The sequence below is a fragment of the Eptatretus burgeri genome, chromosome 10 (assembly GCF_056783735.1).
Source record: "Eptatretus burgeri isolate ZD-2024b chromosome 10, Ebu_testis_v1, whole genome shotgun sequence".
Lineage (NCBI taxonomy): Eukaryota > Metazoa > Chordata > Myxini > Myxiniformes > Myxinidae > Eptatretus > Eptatretus burgeri.
Window position 1 is genome coordinate 90,050,436 of NC_140970.1, and position 27,500 is coordinate 90,077,935.

Here is a 27,500-nt window from a genome sequence, read left to right on the forward strand (position 1 = left end):
TAAAAATTTGTGGCTAAATTATCCCGATTAACTCATGCTCGTTGTTGGGTTAGGACCATTCTGTCACGGGTGCTTTCAGTCTTGTCAGCTGGCTCGTGAACAGGCCTACCCTTTGGTCTTCTTCATACATTTTGTTTGATCTCGTGTTGAACTCGGTGTTCTGATATTCATCTCTTTGAGTGAAAGCTCTTCAATATCCCCATCATTAAAGTAACTCATAGCCCTGCCGAAACACCGTTACTCCCAATTTTCTATAATGTTGTTACATGTTGATTTGGCGGTACAATATGTGAAACTTCAAGGTCCCTCTCTCTCTGATGCTCTGGAAAAACCTATCTTCCTTTTTGCAGATGACTCCACATCTTCCTCTTCAAGTGTCCACTCTGGTGTATAGTGCAGGGGCATATGTTGAGATACATGGTCATGTTTGCAAACTATGTTAATTTATGTTGCAAGGTTTTTTTTTGTGACTACAGGAGTATATTGATATTGAAAAATCTTGGTGCCAATTTTTTTACGCATGTTTAGTATGATTTTTTTCCAGAAAATACGAGATGACCGTGATCGTGTTATAACAAAAATTGATTTTTTCAAAACTTAATTATAAGTATGTCATATAGTACCTTAAAATGACTGGTGAGATGTACAGAGTAATTTTGGCAGGAAATTATCATGCTATTTATCTTGTATAAATTGTTATATATTTTAAAATATGGAAAATATCGTGTATTTTCAAATTTATTGAACAAAATTGGTGCATGCCGCTTGGCCAACTTAAGTGTTATATTTTATATTATTTCAGAGTTCATCATTATAGTTCATCATCACTGTCATCTGAATCAGAGGCTGCTGATTGTTGAGTGTTCTCAGAGATGTCATCTGATGCCTCACAAGTGCACATCTCTGTACATACAACATTTGCTCGCTTGCAGGAACAACGTGCCGTTCTGCACATTTGTTTGACACATTTGCACCTCACAAGTTCCAGCACAGCCTTTGGTGCAGGTGGTAGATGGGTTATCACTGGCCTGTATAGGTTGTTCTCTAATGTCCAACCATATTCTGATGGTTCTGGTAGTTTGGGTTTGGCTATTTCATCATGGTACCACACCATAGCCTGATAATGAGCTCGCTTGATGTGTTGTTCCAGTGCTCCTATTGTAGGTGGCAATTTCTCAGATTCTGCAAATGAGTTCACATTCTTGGGTATATGTGTCACTTGCCTTTGGGTTTTCACTTCAAAAATTATGTTCTGTGCAATGTTGATGGTTGCTCTATCAATGTGGTTTGCACGTTCATCAGCCAAGGACATGGATGGCCCTTCTAACACCCATCGGAGCAGTGCTGTCAAGGATGCTGGGACGTTATCATCTCTACTACCACTGTTAAGTGATCCGTCAAAGACCCATGACGTTTCTCTGCCACGAAGAATGTCCTTTCGAAGAGTATTCGCACATTCAAAAATGCTTTTCATGTTCTGTTCCATACTTTGGGAGTCAATTTCCTTTCTGATGGCAGAATCTTTTGTAGTCTTGGAGCATAACATTTCAGATTGTCTCGCACTGGGACGTGAGAATTCAACATTTTCAAGGTGTGTCTTGATCAGATCTTTAACATGTTTATTCTGAATCAATTTTCCTCCTACCACTCCATGCATTCTGTGGATGCCAATGTAGGTGTTGGTGTCATCATTCATTGAAACAATGTCAGAGTGAAGTACATTTTTCAATACATTGAAGAACTCGATGTTGGCAAGAATAGTCCTTTGGTTCTGATCCACTTGGTGAGGATTCAATGTTTGTTGCTGTGGTTGACGCTGTACATGTTTCACTTAGCAGGGGAGATTATATTTTACATCTATGGCCCGAGCGTCATTTGGTGATATGGCTTGTAATCGAACCTTCCATTCATCATTATCACTGATTTGGACAGCGTCGTAGATTTTTTTTTTCCAACGTCAAATGAACACACTTCATGCAATTGTTTTGTCGTTCCATCTCCACTACAGAATATACATTGCATCTTGTTATGTGAGACTGATGATGATCGGGTGAATGGCTTCGTCCCTGTTGTGGCATCTGAACGCGGTGAGTTATCATCACATTTTGATGCTTAGGAAGATGACGGACGGCCTACTGGAGATGATAGCAGAATGGCAGAATCTTTGGTGGCTGTACTTTTCTGAAATCGCATCTTCGCTTGATCAATTTTGAGCTTATGCAAGTCTCTTGAAAGCACTCCCTGTGCCAAGACGCCCCATATGATTGAAGATCTGATGCATCAACTACCCAGAGTCTGCTGCTCAATGGTAGATAACCAGGATCACCATAACCTGCACGCTCATGAACACTGTCCAGGAACTTGTCATATTAGGTGGGATTGGCAAACAATTGTCCACCTGGAACTTGACACTTCAGACATATTGCATAGTTTGTCTCTGAAGTTACACTAGGATGCTTGGAATGAGGTTTGTCCATTTTGATTTCAGAGATATACCTCAATTTTTAGCAGCGTCTCGTGTAGTGAACGCTGCTCATAGAGAGCTTGGCGTTGTTCTTCTTCTTGTTCTTCTTCTTGTTCTTGTGAAGACAAAACCTTAATCTCTAGGACTCGGCTCTTGTATATACAAGATCCGGATCTCCCTAAATGCTGAGCACATGTACACATCCTCACATAGACGGTGCCTTTTGAGAGCGTCTATCATGAACTTTTAAATATATTCGGACATTTGCTTTAATGTTTCGAAAAGTTCACGTTACTATTTAAAGATTATTCCATTTATCGTATTGTAATTTCGTCAATACATTATTTATTTCGTAAATACATGATATATCGTAAATATGTAAATACATTATGACGCGTTTCGCTATTGGCTTAATCAAGGCATGTGACAAAATATCGGAAGTTGTTGTTTTAAAAATTTTTTTTTTTTTTTAGCCGACAAAACCTTTCGGACGCTGCTCGTGGACATATTTGTCCTTGTTATGATTAGTGGTCTGGTACAGCATAAGTAAGTACATCTGAAATAAACAGAAGCAAGAAAGGTAAAGCAAACTTGTTAACCAAATGCACATAATGATTGTATTGGTATGACTGTGTGATTTATGCACGAGTATTATGATTAATATAACTGCGATGTCATCCACTCTCTGAAAGATAAAGAAAATTTTGAATCTTATGCACAAAATTATTGTCAGGGAATTAATATATAGTTTATATAGCTGCGATGTTGTCTATTTTCTAAAAAATGTATAATCAGCAAATAGTAAGATAATAATTAATTATTTAATTAATTATCTGCTAAGTTGTATTTAAATATATCCAATCAAATAACTCTTCTGAAATGGGATTCCTCATGATCAACAACTGTAATTTATTACAACAAATAGACTGTGTTGTTATCTTAAATTTTGCATATATATATATATATATATATATATATATATATATATATATATATATATATTGTTACGGTTGTGGAAATTTGCAATACACCATAAAGGGCCCTCAGGTGAGATATCTCTAAGTACATGTGTAGTTAGCCCAAACCCGTTGTATAGAGGGAATTTATGTGATCCATCCGGGCTGCGACGCTTTGAGTTAGCCATTTTTTCTGTTCTATCTATTATTTCAAACAAACAGCATCTCAACAACCGCGCCATCCCCACCACAGCGCCAACCACACTACAACCACGCTACCTCCACCATCTACGCTACCACATCTTCGCCACTCGCCATTCAGTTGGCCCTGTGCGGTTACGATCTCCGGGAACAAACAAAAACCAACAACGATGCTCGGGGGTTTTCCCCATGTTTCTCCCGTCGAAATTCTCCGCGCTCGGTGTGGGGGAAGTGCGATCCGAGCCGGGGGTCAAAGGTGAGAAATGGTGGGGGCCTCTTTTTGGGGGAATAATTCCCTGGCTCTGAGCCAAGACTGACTTCCCTGGCCCCCGCACGGCGCGGGGTGGAGGGGGAGCGAGAGGTTACGCCCCTCTTTTGAGAGGCTTCTCCAAGAAGCTCGAAGGGAGGTGGGGCCGAAAACGGGGCGGAGCGAAGGGCAGAGCCCCGCGCTACAAAAGGCGGACAGGACGGACCTTGAGGAGTTGTTGGTCGCGTTGTTGGTCAGGTTGTTGGTCGAGTTGGTTCGGGTTGAGTTGGTTCTTCGAGGCTTCCTGTCTGCTTGTCTCGTCGGGGGAAGAGTCCTGCGCCCGCGGCTTGGCGAGTGGCCTGTCACGAAGGCACGGAAGGGAGACGCGGCAGCGCCGGTTGTGAGGTGGACCTGCGCGTCTGGACGAGGAGTGCCAGAGAGGGTTCGCCGGCCGCGAGAGAGGTCGGGGCCAGGCGCGACCACGTTGACGGTCGTGGGAGAGGGGCTCACCGGCCACGAAAAGGGAAGTCGCGACTTCTTTTTCCTTTTCCTTTGCTTTTTGTGTAAATGTTTGTGGGTGGCGCCGTCCGTCAAGTAGTATTGTTTTAAGTGTTGCCGTGTGTTCGCGTATTCGGTCGTAGCTCTGCATTGTTGTTGTTTTAAATTGATATATGTGCATTCTGACTGTTTGGCTGTATATGTGTGCTCTGTGTCTGTGTGAATAAAGTGCTTGTGTGAACTTGTTCCCCGTTTCGCTGCGTCCTTCCCTTTGTTGAATCTCCATCTTGCTTCACGTAAAGGGTTCGTAGTGGGCTTAATACGCCCGATAAGTAATCGGAACCGTCGAGGCCGACGATAACACCGCTCGGTTATCCCGATAGTACAGAACGGACCGCTTAAGCAGCCCGTGTCCGGAGTCGACCTGCGGCGAGGTGCGATCGCCCGGTTTACCATCCGCGTGGGTACTTAGGTAGGTCGAGTTTGGCGAACAACCCTCTCCCACGCGGTTGGCCGATTGGCACGATCGTGGTGAGGCTGAAAGGCCCACCCATGACTAGCTCCCGGCGTTAGTCCGAGAGGGTCACGACAGAATTGTCCGTCCGGTGGGCGACGTGCCGCGATTCGAGTCACGTGGCCGATCGCACGCCGGCGGGCGCGAATTCGCAACAATATATACATGTATGCCAATTAGTTGAATTTCATGATTTAGAGGTGGCCTTCTTGGATTTTACGGTACCCAGGGCCGGATTTAGACATGTGGTGGCCCCTGGGCAGCCTTCAGTGGTGGAGGCCCACCCTACCTTGGAATATTAAAAAGGTGACAAGACATATTTACAGTCATCCATGAAGTATATTTTTCAAGAACAAAGAATCTGAACTTCTATATAAAATAGAGAATGAGATAAGATGAATATCTTATATTTGTTCCACTAACTACCAACTTCCATTCAGGTACTCACAAATACATTTTTCCTTACAATTTATTTTTTCATGAAATATGTGGAGGCCCCTGGGCAACTGCCCAACTTGCCCATGCCTAAATCCGGCCCTGACGGTACCATTTAATTAAACTACGGTATGTATTTATTCTGACATTTTCATTGTATACTATGGTCCACACCGATAATTTTGAGGTGCTACATGACATGGTTCATCAAATATATAAAGAAAATCATGTCAAATTTTTTTGCTGAATCGGTCAATTATATGTTCTGATGTATATACCTGAAAAAAACGTAGTCAAATATCTCTAAAAATTTGGCACCAAAGATTTTCTTGTTCAGTGGGACATTCTGAGTCAGAAAAACTTTGGTGCCACAAATTAACATAATTTGCCAACATGCAAACATATGCTCCCTGCACTGGTAATGGTAAGAATGTCCGCTCTGAGTCTGGGTGGTCGGTGGTTCAAAGCCCGGCCGAGTTATACCGAAGACTTTAAAAATAGTACGTGCTGCTTCCTTGCTTGATAATCAGAATTTAAAAGGATAGAGCATGGACAATCCCCGTCGGTGGGCATCCATGGGGAGGTAGGGACTGCAAACAGCCATCTCTCTTCAGGACTGGTCTCCCATATCTACTGCCCCTGCTGTTAACTCAGCCTGGGAATTATTCCACAGAAACTTACTCTCATGCACAGATTCATCCCATCTCGTCTTCAATTATCCTACCCCTCTTCCCACCCATGGTACACTGAATCTTGTGGTGAGGTTGTTACTCTGAAATAAATTTGTCTTCTCTTCCTGGAAGGCTAATCTGACCTCTCCTGTCCTCCATTCCTCCTCACACCCATTGTTTGTCCCAGTCTCCCTCCATCTTGGTACTTGGTCTTCGACTCTGCTGTTGGTGTTCCCCTTCCCTCTCGTGCTGTTTTTCTGTGCATTCTACTGTTCCTTATGCATCCTGTTTTGCATGTTTTGCATCCTCTTTTTGTTTGTTACATCCTGATCCGTTCAGTGTACTCACTCTTCCATGAACCTCAACAATGTATAGAAAAAAGGAGGAAATTCCTCCCTAGGAAATGTCACACTGAATGCGGTGAGAAAGGTGCCACCATTATTTTGGCGTTATTGGTACCCAGAGTGCCAGCAACTACCCCCAAGCTCAGTATGTAAAGTGACAGCACTTCCCGCCAAGCTCTGCGGTTGTGTTTGTCACACCTACCACTCCTGTGTTGGATCTTATGTATTCGTCTGAATGTCCATGTGAGTAGGATGTGTACGTGGACACTCCATCACACTGCTAGGCAGACTGCAGCTACATCATTCATTGCTAATCTGTAATTGATTAGATGCTGGTCTGATTGATGGAACATGTCCTTAAATCCTGGAAAATCTCAGTCTCACCATGTTAATCCGGCAAGATTACCAAACAAACCCACCTGTCTATTTAAATCGAAAGTCAGTGGAAGCGATCAAGTCCTTTGAACTTCTATGCCTCACCATCAGCCATGGGGATCTCTTGGGCCAACAACATCATAAAGTTGCCCTCCAGAGCCAGCCTTAGACTTGGGATCCTCCATTCTTCAAAGCCTTTAAAAAAATCAGAACTACTCACAGCCACCAAGGCCTTTGTCCAGAGTTCACTGAAGTCCTGCTCCCAGCATCACATCTGTCTCTCTGGATACTGTGGTATCGAAATTTTTTTTTCAACATTGTTTGAATATCCTACGATGAAGCCGCAGCTCAAGGCCTGTGACTCGGATTGCAGACAGATCAGTGGCCTCTTTGCTTTATTTACTGCTTCGGCTCAGGTCTTGTTCTCTCTGCTCTCTCAGCTCTCCATCCCTCCCTTGCTCCCCCAAAATTGACATGTCCTCTCGTAACCCCCTCCTGCTTTAACTCCTAACATCCAAGTTGACTGCACACCTCAACTGTTTTATTCCCCTTTTCTCTGTCTTATGGAACTCCCTTTTGGACACCATTCAATCGCATTCTTCTCTCCAGGGTCTCAAACAAGCGGTCCACCACCATCTCATCCCCCATTAACCATACCTAACCTCACCAAACCCTATTGCTTCCAGGTTAATGTTTCCTCCCTTATCTTTCCTCTTTTTCCGTTCATTTATGCACTTGCTTATTGTTTCCAACTGTGGCCCACTATCAGTTTGTTGCCCTTTTACTCCCCAAACCTCGCTCTCCCACGAGCCTCAATCTTGTATAAAAAAAATTTATCTGTTGTATGAGGATTTAATTTTCTTCAGATAAATTTAAAGGAAGTTACAAATGTATTTTTATTCCAAATGAAAAAGGAGCCCCCAACTTAAATTTTGGATTATTACATCCGCCACCAAAGGTGGACGGAGGTTATGTTTTCACCCCTCTTTGTCCATCTGTTTGTCTGTGAGCAGGATATCTCAAAAAGTTGGGAACAGATTCGGGCGAAACTTGGTGGACAGGTTGGGTGTGTGATAAGGACGAATTGTTTTGATTTCGGGGAAGATCCAGATTGGATCCGACTACTAGAATTTTAAAAGCGATTCTTCACGATTCGCCAAAAACGATATTCAGTATATAGCACGATCTTTCAAAACGTTACTCAGTTTGTTATCCTTCCGAGGTCGGCAAAATGAGTACCAGCTTACTGGAAACGGGGCACTGCATGAACAACACAGTCGTACACTCCAGCAATGATGCAACCAGCAGTCACAGGCTGCATACAAAATAATAATTTCAAAAAGTTGTGGATGGATTATGACAACTTGGTGGATGAGTTGGGTAGGTGACAAGAACAAGCCGATTAGATTTTGGTTCAGGTCTGAATCCAGATCCGGCCTATCAGTGGATACAAAACATTTGTGGCATCCCTACCTGTTTTAAGCCCTGAACAACAGAATCCATGCACCGCAGCAATAATGTCTGCAACACATCTTTCAAAATGCCAACTCCACATCTATCCCTTGTGAGTTGTGTTTGTGCCTGAATCTCGACACTAATTGCTTTCTACTTTGCACCAATACTTTCCCTTCAGGTGGTATAAAGTATAATCACCATAGCATCTTTGATATTTGTATGGTGTCTTGCCAGTGCCTTCAGTTGCTTTCTCGTACCATTCTGGTAGATGGTCCATCAGGGTTGCCAAGGGATACTTATGAAACGGAAGCAAATCAAACAAATAGACTGTTGTAAACAGGTAATTCACACGTGTGTAATTAAAGCAATCCTGATGTTAGAACAAACCGGAAGCAAAATATTTTTTTGTAGGATTTTATTTTTGGTCTTTATATCCTAACCTCCCCAGCTGGACCTCTAATGTAATGACCGTTTACCCACGCAGGTGTGCGGCTCAGATAACATGACCTACAAGAGCCACTGCCACCTTCTTGTTTCTGCCTGCTCTGGCGTTGATGTCACCATGGTCCATGTTGGGTCATGCACCGGTCAGCTGCACATCACCCAACTCAAAACCATTCCTTTGCACTGACTGTGGTGGCTTCGTTCTTTCAGCATTAACCCTTAACTGCCAAGCCATGGACATTGTGGGCCATCATGCTTCATAGCTAACCCCAAGCTGCCATTCAATCAGCTACTCATCTTTTAATCTAAAGCCCAACAAGAGACTTGCACCTCAACTTCAGATCTAACAAGTCGGTTGCCAAAACCATTCACCTAATCCAACTTCAAACGACGACCTTTTCTTTTCAAACACCAAGTTGACCCCTCATGTTTTATTTCTTTTATTTTCTTGCCATTTCTGTCTGCCGTCCTTGCCTTTCTTTTTTTTGTATTGCATGGCTTATGTGGTAATCAACGTTACTGTAACAACAGCTTTACCTGTATCTCACAACTTCCTGTATGCTCCTACCCTCACCAAATTCCCACCCTTGCATTCATACATTGTCCACAGCTTTGTGCACAGATGGACCTTTGTTAGAAATATGATTTTGCATGTTCCACATGTGTATCACTGCATTTCTTCAGGCTGCATGAACAGGGTGCAAGTTGAAGATTTACAGGTTGTTTTGCACAGCAACACGTTGCACGTAAACTAATCGTAAGAAGCTGGGGTTAAACGGTGTGTGATCTTGACAGTTATTTGAGTGCCATTGGCAATCTTTGATGCAGATTAAAGACCAACTGATTTTCAATTCCATTTCACTTGTTGCCTCTTCATACAAGCACTCGTGCATACAGGTGCCACGTGCTGCACATAGCACACGTTTTCAGGATCATGTTTTACTGAGTGTGAGCAAAACAGTCATGTGTCCCCCTTTCCTCTGCTCTCCAACATTTCTTCAACAACCCTTTAGCCACCGTAATGCTCTCACCTCCTACTACATCACTGTACGTGCCCACAGACAATGTGTCATGGCCGGACGCTGATCAAGGAAGTGGGGAACTGGAGGGGAGTGGCAGGGACACAGAGAGCAGTGGAGAGTTGGCAGTTGGTAAGTTCTGTGGTACCGTCTCTCTTTATGATTGGTATGTTTGGCTGAGAACCATGAACCATGTGTAAAATGTCGGTGTTTCGGACCCTAAACTCGTGGCTTGGGAGAGAGTGCTTGTGAAGCTTGTGGATTCTGTTCATGCCGCCTTGTAGGTACTGCTGGTGTTGATGGGACAACCATCCCTCTTGCTACACCCACGTCGGTTGTCCTTGAGCGCTCCAGCTGTGATAATGCTCCATTTGGTTGCTGTCCAGATGAACGAACGGCAGCTCAGAACAAACAGGGATTAGGCTGCCCAGGTGAAAACTGCAACATTGACGCCAATAAATGATAATATATTATTAGATTGTCGCTATTTTCTAATCACTCTGGTGGTACGTGAGTTGTGCCGGCACACTACCAGCACTGGTGCTCCTAATTAACTTGATCCTGAACTGAACAACTGGCGAAATTGGGCATGTTCATATGTGACCAGAATGATGGTGGGGAGCAAGTTAAGGGGTCAAGTGAGTCTCTCGTTGAGGAAGACCGAGAAGAATTTGGCCGAAAGCTTGTCCAAAAAAGATCGTCCTGATGCTATGTCTGTAACTCATATATGTGTATATATATATATATATATATGTATATATATATATATATTAATATTATACACGTACATACGCACACACCAGATGTGGTAGCATATGGTTAGAGACCTTTCATCTCTGACTTGACATTTTTCAAATCAGTTGGCAGAAAGGTATTTATGCTGGTGAGTGTTTTATACCATTACATTTTAAGATTAATGTTTTTAGAAATAATGTTGTAAAACATTTAATAAAAGTAATAAGTACTTTGTTGGCAGAAAGTAAGAGGACTTGATAAAACTGCTATAGACAGTGAAGGAGGAAAGTGAAAAGTTGGTCTTTATTGAAATGTAAAAAAAGACTAAAATCTTGTAAACTGAGAAGGTTGACATGTTCAGATTGTGAGACTATCATGTGGAAATAGTGGAAGGTTTCATCTTCCTGGGTTCTAAGATTGAAGTGAGTGGAGAATCTAGAGGAGAAATTAATCAATGGTCAACATTGGGGGGGGGGGGGGGAGGGAACAGCAATGGCAGGATTGAGGAAGATCTGGAAAGACAACGATGTGATGATACAAACCATGAGGAGGCTGGTTGAATGCTCTGGTGTTTCCTGTTGTAATGTATGGAAGTGAGTCATGGACAGTGAAAAAGAAAGAAAGGAAGAAGATTGGCATTTTTGAAATGTGCTGTTGGAGACGAATGTTAAATATTCCATTAACTGACTGCAAGAGGAACAAACAAATCAGTGCTTGAAGAAATTAGACCACCGTGTACATTAGAAGGGCTGATGCTAAAACAGAAACTGTCATACTTTGGACACATCATATGTGCAGAAAACGAAAGTCAAAAGAAGTCAACCATGCTGGGTCTGGTTGAAGGAAGAAGAGGAAGAAGCTGATTATGAATGCCATCAGAAGTCGGCCCTGACGTGATGGAACTGGATAACTAGACAATGAATAATTCATTCAGGTTCAATTAAATTATTAAATGAAAATTGAAGAGGGATTGGTGGCTCAGGAGTGCATGGTTAGACGTGTTGGGCGAGGTGGGGATCATTGGGGAACTGTGTTTGTGGTATGTCGCGTCCATAGAATGCACCCCCACACCTTGATATGGCCAATATGTGGAGAGTAAAGATCCCCCACACCTTGATATGGCCAATATGTGGAGAGTAAAGATGTTCACTGATCTACACGGTGGGTCAATGTGGTTCAAAAGCTTGTTCATGTGGTATAACTAACATGACTGCTGGTGTGCTTAGGGTGGTTTCAGTGTTGAATGACAACATCCACCGTGATACGGTAAATGTGGAAATGGTATTCTAAGAAATATCTTACATTGCGGAGTGTCCTGCGGTGAGCAGAGACTCGTCTGTTGGCGGGCACTCTACATCTGGAAGGTCCAGAGCTCAGACCTTGGCTAACTGACCCACAGTCGGAGCAGGCCGCGGAGGTGCTAAGCAGCGTGAGCGGAGTGGTAAGGCATCAGATTGTGAGACAATCACTATAATCATATGTGCTTGGTTTAACTTGTATCTTTACAGAGCAGAGGTGTGACCCTCTGGCCTGTGAGACACACTTGCATTCATCGGTCATTATAGTCATTCCTTTTTCTACATGCTGATTCCATCCATCCTTTGGGACCATACTCTGTACAGAGCGTCGGTGCTGCCTAATCAGTCTCCTGGGCTATTGCGCACAATCCTGGACGGGTCGCCACTCCGACGCAGGACATTCAAATGGTTCAATCATCTCAGAAAGCTGGTACTCATTTTGCCTACCTCAGAAGGATGACAGGCTGAGTCAACCCAACCTGGTATTAATTCAATGGCCAAGCGGGATTTAAACTCAGGACCCTAGGATCCTAAGCCAACCACCCGAACTATTAAGCCAACACCAGGCATACAAGCTGATTACTGGCATTCTTGTTTCACTTTCCAAAAGAAGATGACTCCAATGTTTAATCCATCTCTGCTTCACAGCAACACTTATCATTTATGATATTCCATTTAAGGCAAGGAATAAATATGTTGTATTATATATCCATGGTTCCCTCTTCATTTCCTTACATGTCAGATAACCAGACAAATGATTTAATATGCTAATTTCTGTGTCATAATCAAAGAAACAATTGATGTTGATGTAACGATCTAAAGGTAAATATGTTTTTGAGCAGCCAGTCGATTGACAACATCATCACATTTTGCTGTTTTATATCCTGCTTCGCTGCGCTGTGGTGCGGCCATCGTCATACCTCGTGCTTTTGTTTCAGCTTTCAGGAATTATTCGCGATTCAGAGGCGGGTTCTTCACTCCTCTCTCTCCAGCTTCTCTCCCTCTCCCAAATTCCTGAGAGCCAGCAAGCCCTCGCCACCTTCCATGCTCACTTTGACATGGGTACGTTGGTTGAATGGGGATGGACGGATGGGTTCTGGGAAAGTCAGGGATCTGCTATTCAAACTATCGCCATGCCCATGTTTCCGCAGGACCACATCTGCATATTAGGTATGCAAAAAAGGTGCATTCATCACTCTTCCTTCTCTTTATCCCATTTTTTTGCACCTCAAATTTACCCCCATGCTTTGCCTTCAGCCTACATAATATGTAAAGGGTCACACCATCCCTATAATTATTGTCCCTTGCCTCGTGCCTTGTAAAGGGTCACACCATCCCCAGGATTATTTGCACTGGGAACTCAAACTCACAAGGCACAGCCACACCTGACACTCACAAGTAAACTTAGAGGCTATCAAAAGGCCTTTATGATTGAACCCAAAAGCTCAGGTAAAACACGGACTCTTCCTCGTAATAATTATTAGTGTTATCAGTTTTTTGAAATAACATTGACATTATGCTATTATCATTGGTGTTGTTATTACTTCTGTTATTAGAAGCTGCCTTGGAAAAACGCCATGATTTGCTATCTTAACATGGATATACACCTTAACATGGATTTCATGCAAGGTGGAAAACCCACATGTGGAAGGGGGAAAATCAAGTCACTACAACCTCCATTGTGTGACCCTTAGTCCTCCTGTCAAGTTTGGTTGAGATTCGATAAGTGACGGCTGAATGTATAGTGGTCAAACAAACAGACAGACACCAAATTGCGTGTTTTAGTATGATGCGCTTACTTTTATGTTCCATAATTTCCCCTTCCATCCATGTTCTTGTTTGTGCATGCAGGAAATGTAGGTACTCTGACAGATCTCTTTATGACTTCATAGATGCATCATTAGATCCTCCATGAGATGGCAGGACAGAACTTGCAAATCGTTGATGTCCTTTAGTTTGTTTCATATGTTTATATTTGCATGACTATTTTTTGTTGAGGACTCAGGAGTTGGAACTTCAAGGAAAGTTACTCAGCCTCGATGAATTATCATTGTCCGACGCTCGGAATCTAGGGGCTTTGTCTCGGAGGGTGTTTGTTGATCCTGCTCTCATGCCTCCATGAGAAAATCGAAGATGGATTGGGGTGACAAAATAGTTCATTACCTCCACCACCGAAGGTGGACGGAGCGTTATGCTTTCACCTCTATCTGTTTGTCTGTGAGCAGAATATCTCAAAAGGATTCGGACGAAATTTGGTGGACAGGTTGTGTGTGTGACTAGAACGAATTGATTTGAATTTGGTGAAAATCCAGATCCAGATACGAGAATTTTTTATATTTTGTAAGTGTTCTTCACGATTGAGAGATGGGGCGCAAAATGATATATCGCACGATATTTCAAAAAGTTGTGGACGAGTTTTGACAAAACTTGGTGAATGAGTTGGGTAGGTGACAAGAACAAGCCGATGAGATTTTGGTTAATGTCCGGTTGCAGATCTGGCTTATCAGTGGGATACAAAACGTAAATTTTTAGCTGGGCGGAGGTATGCGCTCTACCGAGTACCATTACAGTTTGGTAGTGTGCTACCATTCAGGCACTCACAAATACATTTTTCCTTACAATTTTTTTTTCCATGAAATATGTGGAGGCCCGTGGGCAACTGCCCAGCTTGCCCATGCTTAAATTCGGCCCTGACGGTACCATTTAATTAAACTATGGTATGTATAAATTCTGACATTTTCATTGTATACCATGGTCCACACCGATCATTTTGAGGTGCGACATGACATGGTTCATCAAAGATATAAAGAAAATAATGTTTTCATTCAGGTGCAGTATCGGTAGAAGGTGCTGCATCTAAGCAGGCATGGTGGTCAAATGTTCGGAGCATCCACTCTGCATCTGGGAGGTCGATGGTTTGAACACCGGCCGAGTCATACCAAAGGCTTTAAACATAGTATGTGCTCCTTCCTTGCTTGATATTCAGCATTTAAAAGGATAGAGCACGGACAAACAACCATACATTGGCAATGGAGGCACATATTTGATAGGGGTCATGGCCTCCTACTCTGAGTTGAAGTTCCAATTGTAAGGTAATTCGTACTATATTATTATCTCAGAGCATGCTGTTCTTCTGATGGGAATACAGTATAAAACCCTGAATCTCCTTTCTGCATTTCAGTTGTAAACGTTAAAGATCCCACGGTACCTTCCAAGAATAATTGTAGGCTATGTTGTGTTGGTACCTGGACAAATTGCCTGTTTGGGGTTTGCTGTATAATTGGCTTGCTCTTCTTCTTAATCTTCGTCGCCACCTTCTTCAGTCAGATATTAGTCTGAATTTAGATGACATTGATCCTAAGCTTCCATTCTCTCGATCAAGCATTGCAGTGTGCAATTCCTCTGTTAGGCTGGACAGAAAATCTGAAAAGACACCTGATAAGAAAGGTTGAGGCATTTCTTGTTGAAAGTTGGTAAGTTTGCTAATTTAATCTAATTTATTGAGACACACATTTAATCTAATTCAAGTTTGCTGAATTAAAAAAATGCTTGTTACCAAGTTCTATTTTGACACTTTTTTTTGTTCAAATTTACATTTTAAAGTTGGTACCAAGCTGTTGCCTCGTCTGCCCGATAATGTATTTTCTTTATTATATTCCAGCATGATCATCCTGGAATTTTTTTCACTTCACAAATTACATGCTGTTAAAATTGTGCTTTGGGTTGTTAGAATTGTTGTTTGGGTTGTTGGTGTTTATAACATTGTATCAGAACAATCAGCAACATTGTGATATGTTGCTATGTTCCAAAATGCGAAGATAGCATTTGAATGCCTGTAGGTTTGCCACCTATGGTCAAGCTGTTAGAGCTGACTTTCTGCAAAATCTGTCCAATGGTTTTTACTGGATCAGTGAAGGTCAGGATGTATTAGATATGGCTTTGTTTATCAGCTGGTGCTTGTTAAAGATTCATTGGGATTTTTTGTCGAAGTGCAAACATGTGTTGGACCAATGAACTAGTCTTTTTATAAATAGCTTGTGAATTGTTATTTGCTGTTTAAGAGTTGTTACCTTTTTTTTTAATCAGAAGGTAACATATTTGTTACTTGTTTATTATATTTCATGAAGCATTTCATTTTAAATTTGGAGATTTTCAGATTTTGGAAGAATGCAGCACCATGAACATCAACATGCTTTAGTTATGTTTCAACTGAACTGATCTGTTTTGCATGGAACAATAGATAATGAAATTTGTATTGATATTCTGAAGTTTGGAGAATAGACTGCTGCCAATGTTGCAGGGATGTGATGATGTCAAGTTCTCTGATATTCAAATATAACAATACTTAAGGAATTCTATTTAAGGTAGCTGACATGAAGATCAAGTTTCATGACCCTGTGCCTAGATATAAGGCACGGACATTCTCAGATCTTTACAATGTCTCCAGGAAAGGTGCAGCGAAAGAACAAATACTGAAGGCAGATAGGAATATACTACAGCGCCTTGTGACGTCATATGAAGCAGGAAGACAAGTGGATTTACCAAAAATCTTAAAACATGAACTGATGCCAGTCCCCCTTTCTCTGGCAGAAACTAATGGATCTCTTCGACTTGGAGACAAGTCCTTGCTGGTGGGTGTATTAACATCACAAACAACCTGTCCAGCAAACATCAGACCAACAGGATGTTCTTCTTCAATCATTGATGGACCAGCTCTTGTCCAGTCACTTGGTAAACCTACAGGAGCAAAAACATTTGGTGATCTAGCCGATGCATATATTCAAGCTGTTTTGCGAGCAGGTCAAAATTTTGATCGAATAGATGTCATATTCGATCGATACTATGATGTGTCAATCACATCTGCTACACGGGAAAGGCGGAATCAATCAGCTCGACCAATACGTAAAAAAAACTTGAAGACCGAACTGTGCCTTTGCCCATCAACTGGAAAAACTTTCTGGCACTCCCACAAAACAAAGCTGATCTTGCCAGGTTTCTTTCCCAGCAACTGATTGAAAAGGTGCCACAAGAAAAAATCATTGTAGTTGCTGGAGGATTTGATGACGGACATGTGGTCCAGTGTACAAATCCATCAATAGATGCTTCTCGTCTCAAAGCGAAACATGAAGAAGCTGATACACATCTCATACTTCATTGCCTTCATAGTGAATCACAGGATGTAGTCGTGTCAGCATGGGACACAGATATAGTCGTGCTACCATTGGCATATTTCAATACAATGCCATGCACCAACCTCTGGATGAAATGTGGAACAGCACTGAAACCAAAGTACATTCCAATACATGAGATCATCGATGACTTACCTGATAATGTATCATCTTCATTGGAATCACTGCTTGTCTTTCATGCCCTAACAGGCTGTGATTCAGTTTGCTACATAGCTGGGCACAGTAAGAAGACTGCATGGAAGATCTTCCAGCAACACTATCAACTGCTGAAAGATCTGGGAAGAGGTGAACTTAATCAAGAAACAATTACAGCTGCAGAAAAATTTCTGTGCAGAATATATGGTCTAGAGGAGGTGGATAGTGTTGATAAGGCAAGAGTCGTATACTTCACTCGTTCGCATTCATTGTCCTCTCTTCCTCCAACAAGTGATGCCCTCTGCTACCATATCCAGCAATCACATTACCAAGCAATGGTGTGGTTGCAAGCATGCTGTGCATATCCTAACAGCTTACCTGAACCTAGTGCATTAGGGTGGAAACTAGTTGATGGAAAACTTACTCCAGAGCTGATGTCCCTCCCAGCAGTGCCAGAGAGTTGCATTGAAGTAATTGCATGTTCTTGTAAAACGAGGTGTAGTACAGATCGATGCAAGTGTCGTAAGTCAAGCCTCTTATGTACTGGAGCATGGAAGTGTCATTTGCTCCCAGAATCTATATATTATTTTTGTTAACGTCTGCGTGTAATTTGACGTATCTCCTCCAAAACTGCCGGATGGATTGTCGCCACTTTCGGCATGCGGGTGGTCTGTGGTCTAATGAGCAGCATGGGCTATGTGAGATCGCGCCAGACGGAGAGGTTTGGGAATTTTGGGCGATTTTCTAATTTTTACATTCGTTTGCATGGCGACGTGTGAGGTCACCGCTGAGAGTGGTAATGCCACTCCGAGAAAACATCATTTGCAATGTAAAACCCTCTTCTGCACATGCTAACTACCTCAGAAGGTGAATTTGACACAAAAAATGTCACAAGAAACATTGTATTTAAAGTAGAGATTTATTAAAAAAAATTTTATTTCTGTTAACGTCTGCGCGTAATTTTCACGTTTCTCATCCGAAACCGCTGGCAGGAATGTGCTCATTTCCCATATACTGGGGTTTCTTAATGTGACGAAGACGATGCACTAAATTTCGAAGCTGGAATTGGATGACAACGTGGCTTCAACAAGATTTTCAACCCATCGACGGCCGCATTTATTCCCGTTCGGTCGCCATCGCTGAACTGCTGTCCGGTAAGTGCTGCCACCTTTCCAAAAAATATGAACTCGAGTAAGGGAGTCGTCATTGCATCAAACGCTGAACATAAACACAACTGATAATAAATAATATAGCTCAGAACATCAGCAATGGTTGTCATGTTTTAAAAATCAGCGTGGAAGGAGGGGAACGATGAGCGCCAGAGCTCTGCCAACATGATGTACCCCGATTGGCTCTTTCCCGGACTGAACATGCCCTCTTGGACCGTCAATTTGTGTCTGAAATCCAACGTACATATTAAAAACACCCGAAAATAAGTTGCAATAGGCCTACGTCCAGATAACATCAAAGGCTATAATCTGAAGGTCGGGGAAACCAGGGAACGGGTATGAGGTCATCCCTTCATTGCCCGGATTCTCTTCTTTTCTTTGTTCTTCGAAAGCGTGGTGTCCGACAATAAATTCTGTACTTTGAATTGGTGCGTGTTAACTGTTCAAATTAAAGAGGTGTTTGATTGTCGGATGCACCAAAACAACTGCCGTTCATTACATTAATTGTCAATATCAACTGCCATCGTTACCTGTGTTGTGTCTTGCGTGTGTGATCTTCAAATTGTAGCGTCCAAGCGGTGTTCGATCGTCGGATGTGCGCCAAAAAGTGCCGTTCATTGAAATTTGCATTCTGATTCTCGGTCACCCTCCACTGCTCCTGTTTAGTCTAGGGCTGGGCCTATATCATGTTAAACTTGCCCCATCAGACACCAACCTTCCAGTCACACTGCAGAGAATGCAATTTCCAGTCAGACTCGCATATTCGATGACGATAAACAAATCCCAGGGCCAAACATTTGACAAACTCGGAATATACCTCCCAGCCCCCATGTTCTCCCATGGCCAACTATATGTTGCATTTTCACGTGCAAGAGGTTACTCCTCTATATCTATCAAAGTGGACAATAATTCCTCACAAGGACTATTCAGCAACAAGACACTCACTCAAAATGTCATCTACAGGGAGGTCCTTTAAAAAACTAAGGACAGGTAACCATAGTGCATCACATCCCTAATGACACCCTCCCCAGCTTCCCATAACATCAACTATTATGCCTCATCCACCTTTTTCCACCAATTCAACTCCGTGCGGAGCACGGGTATATGCTAGTCATGTCTGAATGTTGGTGAATCATCGACTAGTGATGATAATATGTTACAATTATATTTGCTGCCACAAGTTAAATTCAACAGAGTTACCCTGAACATTCTGCTTTATTTTCTCTCTGCGATATTCATATCAATCTGCAGTAGTCATATTGAACTTCAATGAACATGATGAATGTTTTACTAAAACACAATCAGTGATATATATCATATTCAGTTTCTTGTTCAATAAATATATAGTCATTTTCATATCTACACAAATGTGATTTCAATAAAAAAAAATGATCTTTATAATTATGTCAAATAAAACAATAAATCTGCAGTTCCAACATGTGTCACAGTCAGTAATCATCAAAAGTACTGCAAGTTCTGTAAGTTGCAGAGCACATTGGGTATTAATGAAATGTTGTTTTACCACTGCAAAATATGATGTTTTAGTGTAAAATATATCAATGAAATACAAATGCTGCAGTACTGCAGTACAAGTGAAAAATCATTTTTTGGCAAAAAATACGTGTTTTGACGTATCGATTTGAGTTGCAATTTTGAAGCCTTAATACTCAAAATTATGCTTGGTAACAAGTAAATTTAGATTCAGCACACTTTAATTATGTTAAAACAGCTTGTTAACAACTTTTAACCAAAAATGTCCCAAGGTGCTTGGTTTCTGGATTTTCTGCCCTGGTCATGTCTCCAGTTCCATATTCTTTGTCAACATGTTGATGTAGTTGAGAGATGGTGTGCCCCACTTTGGCCTTCCATGTTTCCTCTACTTACTCGACTCGCATTAAGTGGGAGTGACGGGGTTTTGAGATAGCATAGGCTTGATGGCCGAGCCTGTATCTAGGTTTCCTTGTACAGTATTTCCTTCTGTATTTTCTTTAAAATGTGAACCTGTGTTATTCTTTATTCAAGTGTGCTGTTTGCTATTACACCCCCGAAATTGATCGATTAATTACACATTATTGTTCCCATTCTCCTAGACTCTGCAGTAAATGCTGAGGTGGTGAAACAAGCGCTTCAATCAGCTGGGCATAAAGATGGACCACAGCTCGAGATGTCATTTGAGCTTACAGAGCCCATCGTGTGGCTCCATAAGCATGGTAACCAATGCACCTTTTCCTTAGACGACTGTTGAATATTATCATACGGTTTTCGTATTGTTAAGACATTAATGCCATGATATCTGATGAGAGGCAGTTGCAAATAGTGTTTTCCAATTTAAACTTGTGATAATATAAACAAGTAGAAAAAGGCATAAAATGTTATAGCCCCCGTTGTTTTAGTAATTTTGTTGTGTGGAGTTAAAGCCTATATTTATTTACAATGAAAATGGGCGCCAGTCTACCAGTCAGCTATCTTTGATCAGATCGCAAAATAAAGTGAGGGGGACGTGCATGCCATCATGTACTGTGCTTGTGCCAAGTTTGAACAAAATCGGACCATGTATGTCTGAGAAATATTTGGGGACACATTTAAGTCACAAAATGGCTGCCAGTCGGCCATCTTGGATCTCATCTCAAAAACAAATGATGTGCATATGTAAGCCATGATTCATTATCTGTGTGCCAGGTTTGAACAAGATCGGTAAATGCATGTCCGAGAAATGGTTGAGGACGCGTTCAACACCGGGTTTTTACAACTAGAATGGCCGCCGGTCGGCCATCTTTGATCAAATTGCAAAAAAAAAATGATACCATCACATTTTGTCTGTGTCAAGGATGAATAAAATCAGTCCATACATGTTCGAATATGGCTGCAGACAGATGAACACACAGACGAACAAGACCCAATCTATAAACCCCCGTTTCAAACTAAGTCCAACAGGGACTAATAACATGAGTTTCCTTACAAGGAACTTCAACGCAGGAGGATGCAATGAGACCATCACGCCTGTGCAGTGGTTGACAACGTATGGTTGATTGTCCATGTTCTATCCTTTGTTAATGCTGAGCATCAAGCAAGAAAGCAGCACGTAGTCACATACCATCTTTAAAGTCTGGTATGAACCAGCTGGGGTAGGGTTCAAACCACTGACCTCCCAGATTCAGTGCGGATGCTCTAACCATGACGCCACCAAGTCTGGTGATGTCGTTCATCACCCTCAAACACAATCTTTAGATCTGTGTTTCTTGTTTAATATATTTCAGATAATTTTAGGGAACATTATAAACTTGATGCATTTGTCCCACCACCTGAAAGACTTAAAAATCTTAAAATGAATATGTACATCACTGTTTCCATTGTTTGATGGTTGGTGTTGTCTGTTGCCCACATTAGTCAGATATTGCTCTATCTAGTGGCACCATCAAGGTCAGATATAGCAGTCCAGAATTTGAAATTGACCCAAGGGTACCATCACACAGGAGCTCACTCTTTTCGTAAGGTACCGTCGGATCTTTATTCCCCAAATACAAGTGCTAGCATCAGTGATAGACTGCTTAACCTCTGGACGACAGAAATGATTTTGGTCCACTTTTGTCATAAATGTGGTGACTCCAACGTTAAGGTATTATTGATATATTTTTGGGTTGTAAAAGATTTCTTTCATGTGATTCAAAAGCTTACTTGAATCGGAATTGTGTGTTTTTTTTTCATTCTATTCAATTAATAGTCCACAAAATCTAAAGAGGGTACAAAGCTTGATTGCGAATGCTTACCTTTGACCTTTAACCTCAAGTATATAATTGATTTCTCAGGCCACCCTAATGAAGAACATGCATTGATACCAAATTGTTTCTTCCTTTTCAGAGATTCACCTGAATTCTGAGCAGTCCGATGCTGAAAGTCCTCCTGCCCAGTCCTTGGCTGCCCCGACCTCAATGGCAACTTTAGAAACTCAAAAGCCGAAGCATCTTGAAGGTACTGTATCGACTATAGGGTCATTCCGTGCCAACTCACCTAAATTTCAAAAACCTCCCCAGGTCACCTCCTCAGATTTTGCTGGAAAAATTATTAAATGTAGATCTATATGGCTCTACTCACCATGCAAAAGATTAGCTTTCAATTCCTCATAGTTAAAAAAATATCTATCTCTAGAGACCTTTGAAATTTGGCCCTAAAAATGCCAAATGTGAAAAACGCATTTTTTTTCAACTTCAGGGGCTTATAATTTTATAATGGACTCCTCTAGAAAGTTAATATTGCAAATATTTACTAATTGGCATCCAAATTTTTCAATTATGGCATCAGATAGCCTCTGGGATGTATATTTCTCACTCTTTAGGAAGCTAAAAATGGCTTTTGGGCCAAAACGAGCTAAAATAAGGTGAAACTATAGGAGCCCTCCTGAAAATATGGAACAACTTAGAATTTTTTCCTCATAACAGTGATTATTGGGTCATTATCTATCCATAGATACATTTTTGTTGGAATAATACAGTTAGGTGATGAATTATAAAAGTTTTACCATAAGCCCTTGCCTCTGAGGGCTCCAAAATGGACCAATTTTGTCTCCTGGTTTGACCATGTGGCTGGGGGTTTAGGATCTTCATTTTTTTTCTAAAGATTGCCTCACATAAGATGTGTCTACTGACCGAATAATTTTATCTAATGCCCATGGCTTCATATTAAAATAAATTTTTATTTACATGCACGTTTTTTTAATAATTATTCACTTTTTTCATATTCATGAGCTTATAAATCTGAAACTGAATACTCAAGCAAAGTGATACTGCAGATATTTATAAACTGGCATATGAAATTTAAGCATCTGTTATGAGAATGCCTGATAAATGCATATGTTTCTATCTGTAGAAAGTTGAAAATGCCACTTTGACCAAAAATGGTGAATATGCAGGGGGCATTAACTGAGGTTATGTAACAACTTAGATTATTCTTCTCATAAATTAATTATAAGTACATTTTTTTTATTCAAAAATAAATTCTTGTAATGATAATCCAAACATATGCTTGGGTTTTAATTACAAAAAAAAATGTCCTACAGTTCTCGATTTGAAGTCATTAGTTATGACATACACCACTAGATGGAGTAATGGTCTGTCACAACACTAGGAGCAGCACAGTCAACCTGTCTGTCTGTTTGGAGAACAAAGGAGAGGAGGAAACAAAGGAAATGGATGCAGAAAAACCTGGGCCCAGTGGCACAAGTTTGACAAGTAGATGCACTGTTGGAACCAGATTAGACCAGGAGTGTCACAAGACCTATTAATTATACAAGGAAGGTTGGGCTAAAACAAGTTGCTGCTTTGGAGAAGTCACAAGAATTGATTTCATGGAGATCAGGAATTACTTTCAGTTCAGAAGACAGTATTTGCCTACATCATGATCAAATTCTTCTTTGTGATATCACAAGAAATCCAACTAAATGCAATGGAGTATGACCTTGAGAAGCGCTTCAGAGCAGCAACAACCATTGCTGGTACACGGTTACACCATGGTTTCCTGCCAATCTCCTCAACACGTCTGGAGATGAGGTGTCTGGAGATGGGGGCAAAGGGGTACCAGACCAGGGAGTTAAGGAAATGAGATTTTAGAGGAGGAAACAGAGTTTTGACGGAAGTTGCTAACATATTTTTTAGCTCACTTGGAACGAAGTTCTGTGGAGCTTATGGGATGGTACGTCGTTAGTCCGTCTGTCCATCCGTCGGTAAACCCTTGCAACTTCTTTTCTGAAACTACACACACAATGTTGATGAAAGTTGACCACAACCTTCATCACCAGGTATGTACCAAAGTTGGTTCACGACATTCAAAAAAATTGGGCCATAAGGGTGTCTATGGGGGTTGCCCCCCAAAATAAGTTTTTGCTTTCTTCTCAGAAACTACACACGCAATTCTGGTGAAACTTGACTACAACCTTCATCACCCATGATATACCAAAGTTTGTTCACACCATTAAAAAAATTGGCCTTAGGAGGGTCTACGGCAGGGGGGGGGGGATTGTCCCCCAAAATTAGGAATTTGCTTTCTTATCAGAAACTACACATGAAATTTCGATAAACCTTGACAACAGCCTTCATCACCTGTGATGCATCAAAGTTTGTTCACACCATTAAAAACGATAGTGGTCGATGGGGGGTTGTGAAGATTTGTCCCTCAAGATAGGTATTTGCTTTCTTCTCAGAAACTTCAAACGCAATTTTCATAAAAATTGACCACAACCTTCATCACCCATGCTGAACCAAAGTTTGTTCACGCTATTTAAAAAAATCGGTGTCTTTGGGAGTTTACGGGGTGGGGTTTGCCCCCCAAAATTGGTATTTGCTATAACATTGGTTCATTGGTACATTTTGCTGATTCCATCCCATGTTTACTTCCTCCTAAGTATCATTATGGAATTATTCTTCCAGGTGAGTGCCCAGGGGTATTGCCCTTATTTTTAGAATAGCATGATCTGAGTGTCTTTGTTTTTTTGAAAAGAGCAGCTGAAACCTGAATCCTATCCAGGTTCCTCCTGATAACTCCATCTTTGTTCTTTACTTCTTCGGGTTCCTTCTTGGTCTTCCGTTTCACTAGTCCTGGTACACAGTCCCGGTTGCTTTGAGGTTTTGTGACTCTTTCAAGAGGGAATTTGCTTTACACGGTGATCACTGAAGTCCTATAAATAATAACTAACCATTAAAATTGTAATCATTTCAGTCACCAAGATAATAACAGCCGACAGTGACATGACCATTTGTGGAAATGGATCTATGATGCACTTACGCTTTGGATTTGTCGGCTTCCAAAAGCATTTGCCTCAGGAAGATTCACAATTGTTATTCTGACTGTAAAGTGGTCAAGGATGCTGTACTTGTGTAAATATTGCAGATGTGAGCATTAGTTCAAGTTTTGTCTGCTTGCCCACATACTTTGACCATTATTAGAATGTCTGGTGTGTCACATTGGTATTTTGAACTCGTAGCGTTTCAATGGACATTGTCAGCCAATGATACCCATCTCTTGTCCAGTTGTAGTCAGCAGGGGAGTTTGTAATTTGGCCTGGGTATCACTTCACAATGGCCCACCCTTTTCAAAAGGCAGTTTGAGATTTTTTTTAATCGTCCACAACAGAATGCAAGCAGGCAGAACAACCAGCTTAAGGAGTCATCCACATCTAATACTTTCAGACATTTTGACCCTGACCCTTCCCTCTTTAATACACCGTATCAGCAACACGAGGAATCTCCTTCCCCCTGCCGCCGTGTGCAACACTATTAACTTATTTTCTCTGGATTTGTAAATGACGTCATCTATTTGTCATGAGCACACACACACACCCTCATCGTGTCATTTTGACAAAAGAAGAAAAAGGATTTAGAAAAATTATTTTGATATCGATCGATGATCGTGACACATAAATACACGACCTACTTGTTCATTTAGTTTGTAACCATTTACCCTGGTACGAACCGAATATAAAACAACCCAAACACCCTTCTATGCCACCCTCCCCAAAACCCAGCAGGCATATGCTATATGTAGATGACCTCTAACTTTCCCATATAGAGGGGAGTGTACAAGACATGTCCACATCAGACAATATTACAAAGATTCCATTTGTAAGTGGGTGGCTTTTCCTGTTTTTGTACATTTTAACAAATGTTGTATTTCTAGTTTATGTATGATCTAACAATCATAGCTCCTCTCGTGTGTGTTTGATCAAACAGGACCTGAACAGCGCTGGGTGCAATCTTTCATTCCCTTCTTCAACGGAAAGACATCTTTCATTGAGAGACCAAGCCTGAAGTCCATGCTCAACAATTATCCGTGAGTTTATTATTTAAATACCTCATTGTGTTTCGTGTTGTGAAAATTATTAATTACTGGGCAACGCCGGGTCCCTCCTCCCTCGCCTTCCCCTCCTTCCTCCTATCCCTTCCCCTCCTTCCTCCTATCCCTTCCCCTCTCTCATCCCACACCACCCTGACCCCTCGCTCCATAATACACAGTATCAGCATAACTAGTTTCAATGGGCATTGCCATCCCTCCATATTCACACCCCACCCCTTCCCTCCTCCCACCCTTGCCTGCTCCCACCCCTTCCCCTCCCTCCGGACTCGCATTGCCATCCCTCCGGATTCACACCTCACCCCTTCCCTCCTCCCACCCTTGCCTCCTCCCGTCCATTCCCCTCCCTCCAGACTCATACCCCCTCTTCTCCTGCCTCCACTAATTAGTGGAGGTTGGCTTTGTGACTTCCCACTCAATTACAGATGAGAGATGTGATTGGGTCTTGTTTTTCTTGTCACCCCTTTTTGTCAAACGAATGGTACTCTTAATTAACATGTTTGTGCATTGTTTTTGTGCTATTTATTTTCATGAATAAGAGAGTTATTAAGAACATAAAATAAACCAATATCACCCGCAGGGTGACCCGTATCTTGCCAAAAGGTGACCACGTGTGACTTCTTTAAGGTCACACTGAGGTGAACAGAGCTGCTATCCACCAGGAGCGACTCCTTGAGGAATATCTGCCTACGAGAGATTCCGATGAAAATCGTTCTACAGAGTAACCATGAAAAATATGTGTTTGCCTCATAACGTCACCAAATGACATCATAATGTCTCAAGCCTGACATATCTAGAAAGCACTCATCGAGGTGTTCAATTTGAGGTACTACACGATATGGTTCCTAAAACTTGAAAATTTGACCTTGGGGTCAAATATATTTGACCTTGGGGTCAAATATGTTTGACCGAAGGCGCTAACGATGAAGGTCAAGGCCAATCGCCACCAAAAATTAATCAGCTGAGCGCCAGACCATGAACTATATTCCCATGAAGTTTGAAGACGATCCGATCAAAATTACTCAAAAAATAAGGGTTTCGTCGACTCCCCTGAGTCTCCCCGAAACCCCTGAGTGCGGTTACGATCTCCGGGAACAAACAAAAACCAACAACGATGCTTGGGGGTTTTCCCGCCTGTTTCTCCTGTCGAAATTCTCCGTGCTCGGTGTGGGGGAGGTGCGATCCGAGCAGGGGTCAAAGGTCATGTAAAGGGGGGGGGTCTGATTTTGGGGGAATAATTCCCTGGCTCTGAGCCAAGACTGACGGCCCCGGCCCCCACACGGCGCGGGGTGGAGGGGGAGCGAGAGGTCACGCCCCCCTTCAAGAGGCTTCTCCAAGAAGCTCGAAGGGAGGCGGGGCCGAAAACAGGGCGGAGCCCCGCGTTGCAAAAGGCGGACAGGACGGACTTTGAGTAGTGTTGGTCGAGGGTTGGTCTTCATGTTGGTCTTCTGGTTCGAGTCGCGAGCTTGTTGTTCCTGCCTTGCTTCTTTGATCCGTGCGCGAGCGCGGAAA

At 41.9% G+C, this 27,500-nt stretch overlaps 1 protein-coding gene across 4 annotated transcripts in view; it reads left to right on the forward strand.

Annotated features, from left to right (window-relative positions):
* LOC147019084 (agrin-like) overlaps positions 1–27,500 on the forward strand; it is a 182,989-nt gene that overhangs the window by 118,562 nt on the left and 36,927 nt on the right. For all 4 annotated transcript variants that reach the window (XM_085899319.1, XM_085899320.1, XM_085899321.1 and 1 more), the window contains 8 exons: positions 8,645–8,747; positions 9,618–9,755; positions 9,908–10,054; positions 11,687–11,799; positions 12,595–12,718; positions 20,240–20,359; positions 22,008–22,118; positions 25,868–25,967. In XM_085899319.1, the coding sequence (XP_085755445.1) occupies positions 8,645–8,747; positions 9,618–9,755; positions 9,908–10,054; positions 11,687–11,799; positions 12,595–12,718; positions 20,240–20,359; positions 22,008–22,118; positions 25,868–25,967 (956 nt within the window). The remainder of the gene's footprint in view (positions 1–8,644; positions 8,748–9,617; positions 9,756–9,907; positions 10,055–11,686; positions 11,800–12,594; positions 12,719–20,239; positions 20,360–22,007; positions 22,119–25,867; positions 25,968–27,500) is intronic.